This window comes from Crocodylus porosus, unplaced genomic scaffold (assembly GCF_001723895.1).
Source record: "Crocodylus porosus isolate Cpor-Errol unplaced genomic scaffold, CroPor_comp1, whole genome shotgun sequence".
Classification (NCBI taxonomy): domain Eukaryota; kingdom Metazoa; phylum Chordata; order Crocodylia; family Crocodylidae; genus Crocodylus; species Crocodylus porosus.
The window spans coordinates 78,808,630-78,815,549 of NW_017728949.1; the positions used below are offsets into that span (position 1 = coordinate 78,808,630).

General features: G+C 41.3%; 1 protein-coding gene across 1 annotated transcript in view; it reads right to left on the reverse strand.

Annotated features, from left to right (window-relative positions):
• NEB (nebulin) overlaps positions 1-6,920 on the reverse strand; it is a 207,897-nt gene that overhangs the window by 122,800 nt on the left and 78,177 nt on the right. Inside the window, exons 47-51 of the mRNA XM_019553612.1 lie at positions 4,726-4,757; positions 4,471-4,663; positions 2,745-2,849; positions 2,543-2,650; positions 1-246 (exon numbers count right to left, since the gene is read on the reverse strand). Coding sequence (XP_019409157.1) covers positions 1-246; positions 2,543-2,650; positions 2,745-2,849; positions 4,471-4,663; positions 4,726-4,757 — 684 coding nt within the window. The remainder of the gene's footprint in view (positions 247-2,542; positions 2,651-2,744; positions 2,850-4,470; positions 4,664-4,725; positions 4,758-6,920) is intronic.

The window sequence follows — 6,920 nt, forward strand, 5'->3', positions numbered from 1 at the left end:
CTGGTGCAGAGGATGTCTATAATCAACATCACTGACCAGTTCCTGACCTTTCTTGGCCACAACAACTGACAGCATGTCCACTGGGGTGCTATACTTGGTCTTCCACTTCTCAAAGTCTTTCTTGTACTCCCTGTCACTCTGGATCTTGGCTACATGCATTGACCACATCATCTTGGGATCATCCTTAATGTTGCGGGCTCCAATGTGATGTCCCAGTTGCTTGCGATACCCTTCCTTGTATCTGTACTGTAGGGGAAAAAAGTACAAGTTTCACTTTATCTCTTTTTTCCTGATGAAAAATTATCCTAAAGCATGTAAGGCGATTCTTGGTTATTACCAGGGAATGTTGAGACCTTCATGGACCAGGAGGAAGTCCAGGAAGTTAAACATAAATTCAGATGCTTGACATTGCACTACAATATCTGTATCTCACCTCCTGAGAACTGCTCTGACTTCTGAACTATAGGCTATAATGGGATGAAGGGAGTTCTTTTTCTTCCTTTCATTTCTTATGGAACTAAAAAGTTTTGAAAGCTATTATTTTTCTCTCAATACATTTCAGGAGTCCTCTGCAATTCTGAAAATGTTAGTAGAACAGGATATTCATTTTCTGCCCAGCTACACTCATCAATATCTTTGGTTAAGAATCTTTTCCCACTCAGAATGATCTAAAGCAAAAACGCCCAGTTAGTAGTCAGTTGGCTACCTGCCACCCATGAGGGATTAATCTGCAGCCCCTGAGCATCCATCACTTGGGGCTTCCCCCAGTGACGCATGAGTGCAGGAGCTGCACGTGCACTGCGGGGAGCCCCACACAATAGAGGTGGGCTGACCTGGCTGCACTCCTTGTCCTCACATGCAGTGCTGGCCCGAGCCACACGCCACCAGAGGCAGAGCCTGCACCAGGCACAAGTACCTCAAGCACTCCCGTCTGCAGCTGCGGCAGCTGCTTCCGGCAGGGCCTCTGCACTATGGAGGGGAGTGTTTGGGGGCATCCTTCCCCCCACAAATGCCATACACCCAACTGCTCCCACAACCACCCCACATATACGCACACACGCCCTAACATATTCTATTGACGACCACACACACATCCACACTCCCTTAAAATCCCCACACACGCACCTCACAACCCACAATTCACTCACCTCCAACCATACCTCACACCCTCAAACAATGTACAAGAGTAAGACTATTTTTGAGTTATTATGCAATCACCTCTATGTACACTATGCAAACAGAAATCACGACAAACATATTTTTTGTAATAAAATTAAAATATGTTATAGAAGGTGTTTTACTTTTAGTATATGATTTGGATTTTTTTCTGTTTCCAAGATGGCAACCCTCCCTAAAACAAGTATTTCCAAGGAGCAAGGTGAGGGACTTCCAGTGGCAAAGCGGTCAGGGATTAGGGGCAGGACTTCTGGTCCCAAGATGGCAACCAGAGGGTGCAGCACCTGTCAAGGGGTGGGGCTACCCTTGCAGCCCTCAGCAACTCACCAAAACTCATTAAACGGACCTGCAGCAGACCTAATGGTCCACCCCTGGTCTAGACCATTACCTCATCTCAATCTTTGGCTTGATATCCCAAACTTGAACTGATGCCAGGCTTGCTTGACCTTGGCTTGCATGCTGGTAACCTCTGACCTAGTGTCCTCAGTTCTGATTGACTGCCCAAGACCTAGTCACCTCCCTTACAGAAGAAGAAGCCTACAAAGCACCAACCTAACAGACCCCAGCTCACAACACTGCAGCCCATGTGACATGCAGTCCCTGGCGCTGCAGCCTACAGAGAGTGTGACCCTGGGCACTTATATACTGAACAGCCCTAGTCTAAAATACAGAATATTGTATTGGAAATTTTACAGAACCAACCAAGAAATCAGTCATAAATGCTAAAATCAATAAAAACAATTCTGCCTGGAGGTGCCAATGCTAAACACAGTGGAATTTTTCTGAACTTGGTAACTAAAAATACAGTACTACAGTTATTCAACTTAGTCAATTATAAGCTTGTTTGTTTCTATGATCTTTGGCAGAAAAAAACTCTCTTAAGGGAAAAGTTACACATTATCAGAGAGGAAAAACCAACAAATGTGATTCTATTGCCTGCTTCTCTAGTTAAGCAGAAAGCTGATTAAAGACTTCGCAGGAAATTTGGACATTTACAGAACCAAACATATCTGTTCTCAAAAAATAGTCTCAATTAAAAAGATGCATCATGGAGAAAGATCCATTTTAAATGTAACTGGAGGTTACACCACAACAAAAGGAATAATTAATCTAAAAATGAGCAGAAATGACTACTGAAAAACACATCTTAGTTAAGTTTAAAACTGGACAAGAGCATTTAAGTGGTCATGTCCTTCACTTGCTCAAAAAGACAAGACTGAAGGTGAGCAGGATTATAAGAACATTTGCTGTTGTTAACTGAAAATATTTTGGTGCATTTGTACCAATGACATCAATTTGGCCTTAGTTGCACACTATCATCATGAGATCTCAGGAGGTTTACCCAAGAAGGTATACATCTACTTACATCACTTGCAATATCTCTGGAAGATCTGGCTGCCTTGATGGGAATGGCATCTACCCGGAGGTCATAGCCTTTCTTCTTGTCCTCTTCCATGGCAAGTTTGTACAGTCTCTAAAAAATACCACAAATATTTGTTAAATGTGTCAAGAAAGGCCTTTTCTTTTTTACTTAATTTTCCTTCAGATGACTTAAGCAGCCCACCTACCTGACTATAATTCATTTTGTTCTGGTGGGCCAGTATGATATCTGGGGTATCTGGCATAATGTGAATGCTGGTCTTATCTTTATTCCAAGCCTCTACATATGCTCGCTGAAAAGCAAACCACAAGAGATTAGATGGTGGAATCAGGGGGATCCCTGTAGTTAGCACAATGAAAGATAAGTCTGGCTAAATAAACACAATCAAGAACAGCAATTCATAGCATCACTGCTCAAATCACTGAATTCTACTAATTATTATTATACTAATTATTATAATGAACCATTATTATTATTCTACTTAATATAATTATTATATACATCACAAACCAATACTCTTAGTCAGGATGGGAACTGCCTTGTCATAAAATTATTGTCACTGATTTACTGTCCCTAGGTATTTACCATCTTATTTTAGTGGCTAAAAACTACTAAGCAGGTGCATCTACATGTGCAATTAATGCGAATGAATAAAGCCTGGTCCAGTTCACACTGGAGTTTATTGCTTCCAGGTACACTATTTGCACATGTGCCAAGACCTGCAAAATGTTGAGCCAGGTCAGAGCAGCTCTGGCTGGCAGGAGATCCCAAGGGTCAGCCTGCTAACCTGGGGCTGCTCCAACTTGGCTTAACATACTTCAGGCAGGCTAGCTGGGGCACAAGGGTGATTCAGTGTGGGGCTAGCCGGCAGGCAGCCCCTGCACTGAAGCATCCTCATGCCCCAGCCAGCCCTGTCAGCATCTACATGTGTTGCAGCACACTAAAGAACACCACCATCGGACAGTACTTGTGTTAACAAGTAGTATCCCACAGTGGTATTTATTAATTTACTGCACCCTAATAGGGGTGCATGTGTAGACACTGAGACTTTACTGCAGAGCTAATTAGGTAGCTCTGCAGTACACATCTCATGACTAATCTGAAAAACCTGTCCCTGCTGAAGTCAGTGGAAGTTTTGCCAAAGATTCCATTGAGGCCAAGATCTTGCCAACGTAAGTAAAGCTGGTAGACCTAGAACTGCAGCACAGTAAATAAGATGAGGGAAATGTAACAGGGAACACTTTTTTCCAGCAGTTTTACAATGATATCTCAGATTTGCTTGTTTGTGGTCATTCATGCAATTTGCTCAAAATTGCATTGCTGCACAAGTGTTCTTTGGAAAGATAATGAAATTTATTGACACGATAGTTCACTAGGGCATCTGGTATTATTTAGCTGAGACACACAATGAACTGTATATAGAGTGCAGGTGCTATGAAAATAAGGAACTATAGATTAGCAAGGACCTGCTGAATTAAGACAAGTCACCTGGAATATATGTGAATATCTTTTCTAATGATCAATTAGAATTTTCCCTGCTCAATCATAATCACCACATATATGAACATATCACTACCTAAAAAGGAAATGCCTGTCAGGTTCTCTCTAGTGAAAATTTGTTTAATAACAATCTTACCCGCTTTCTGAATATAAAAGAAAATAATTTCTTTTGATTGTAAATATAATCAATTATCATGAGGTCTTATTTAAAATAGAAGTATTTTATTGATAAACTTTAAGTGTCAGAATAGCAAATAAAAGACAAGAGTACTGAGATATATTGAAAGTAGGTTGATATGTTTAAAATAAAATATTTTACTAGAAATATCCTCACTGGCCTTAAAATAAAAAGACTTAACATTCGGACAGCTTATATAATTATTACTGTATTTGAAAATCAAGGTAAAGCTCACCTGGTTCATAATGTTAGAATTGTGTTTTGCCAGGACCATAGGCATAGAATCAAGAAGACTATTAAATTTAATTTTGTCAGGATGTTGTCGGTACTTGTGGTCACTCAGAAAGAGGGATACTCTTTTATTTTTCTCATCTTCCAAAGAGCCGCTAGGGGACCACCCAATGCCTTTCAGCCACTCAAGGTCTGACCTATATGCAAGCTGAAAAACACACAGGAAGATTCATGAATTCCGAATTTTTATTTAGTTAACTTGAACATTTTTTCACTTTCTAAAAGCAGCATCTGTAAAAGGGGCTGTTTAATGTGCAAGCAGTTCAGTTCAGCAGTGGCAGATGCTATCAAATAAAGGTGAGTTTTGCCTATACCACAAGTCTAAAATCTAATAATTCTTTGGGATTTCTCTCAACTTCCTCAAGTAGGAGGCTCATCACCAAATGGTACAGATAACTCCAACACTTAGATCCAAATCCTATTTCACTTCCGAGGTGGCCAAGTGGCAAGAAACTCTTAAGAGTGATCCTATTCCTCCTTAAGTCCATGGAAAACTGATGATGCAAAAAAAAAATAAAAGTTCATTTAATATAACAAACAGGCGGGTCCTCTTCCTCACGCTCTTTTTTTGTGACTTAGTTGTCAAGCTAAGATGAAAGTGTGTTACAAATGTTCACCAGCTAATTTCTAAGATACGACCAAGGTAAAATCAGATTGCTCTAAGGTGCCTTCTAAGTGAAACCAGGCCATAGTATAGTGGTTCTCAACCTTTTTAGACTCAAGGAACCCCTTGTTAGACTCAAGGTACCACTTGGAAAATGTCAGGACTTACCATATTTACTTGAATACAAGATGAGATTCCCCACCGGCCCCCCCCAGTTAGCACAGGGAAAAAAGCCCCTCATCTTATAACCACATACAAGGAAATCTCACTAAATACATTGTCTGTCATTCAACTGCAGCCAAAAGCAGCACGTGCTCAACAATGGAAACCAACTATGAGGTTGATTAAATGCAGCCACCACTGAGAATGACTATAAAACACATTTTTTTTAGGAAAATTTTTCATGTTCCAAGTCAAATCAGTCAAATCAATTCCAAATCTGTGAGTCAGTCAAAACCCAAATGTGGCCCTACTACTGGCAAACATCCTCCACTTCCACCTGGGGCTTCAGATGTTTCCAAATCCTTTGGCAGGCATCCTATGTGCAGGCCCAAGCCCTGAGGTTTGGGGTTCAGATGCCCCCAAATTTCACTTGCCCTCAGCTGTATGGCCATAGACGCAAGCTAGGGAAGAGTCTCCCATTTCCATAAAGTTGGCATATAGCCAGAACTTCCCACTGGAAGTGAAAGTGGGAGACTAACTATGCTAAGCCTCAGTCAAGGTACTACCCCCTGTCAAGAAAGCAGTTTCCCTCTGCCAGTAGGAAAGCCTGTTAGTGGTCATGGTGTTTCCCTTGCCAGGTAACTATAAAAACAATGGCCCATCATGCAGTGCATTTAAATAAAACATATAACAGTCTGCCCATTAAGCACAGTCCCCTTCACTGTAAACTCTGTTTCAAGTCATAGTGAGCCTCAATATTTCATACATTTTTACTTCCTATTCACTCCCACAGATGAACCGCACCTTTCTTTCCTATTTCCATTGATTTCTGTTTCTTCACCAGCCTTAAATGTCTGGCAAACATAACCAAAAAGGGCCCCAAAAAGTTTACCCAGAATCCTTGTTGCCCCCTCTCTCTCAGTCTGTTGAATATGATTAGTGTGGGCCCACCTTCCATGAGGTAAAGCTCGATAAGGTTGCCCTGCACCTCATCTGCATATACATTTTTGAAGGATCAAGATTTGTGACAAGAACACCCACTTCCAGTCACTAGTGGGGGCTAATTAGCACATGGATCCATTGTGGTGGGTATTAGGCGTACACACTCATACTGAGCAGTGCTGAGATGTAGAGTCACCATGGCTTGAAATGCTATTGACTGTGATGAGGCCCAGCCCAATAAAGCATGTGAAAAACTATGAGCCTTTGGCTTTGAACTAATATCATGTGTAGTTACACATATAAGTAGCTGTTCAAAAGTGTTTAAGGAGTACCTGTGCTAAAACTTGCAGCAGTTTAAAAAAAAGGTAACATGCATCAATTCTGGTTGAACTAAGAGCATGGGTACTATCTGAAAATTGCTGTGGCCATGTTTATTCCAAGATTATTGTTTACAGATTCGCTTTTCACTTCCATGTGTTCAGGGAGAGCAGGGTCTGATAGTAAAGAGAAGGGGAAGGGACTGCCAGGGGGAAAGTCTGGGAGAGAAGCAGAGAGCAAAGGAGCTACTAGGCCCCCCCTCCCCCCCCAGTTTATTTTCCATGCTGAAGCAGTGGGAAGGAGACAAATTCAAGACAAACTTCCAATAATTAGATTCTATACCTGGAAAATTATACATTTTCCACAGA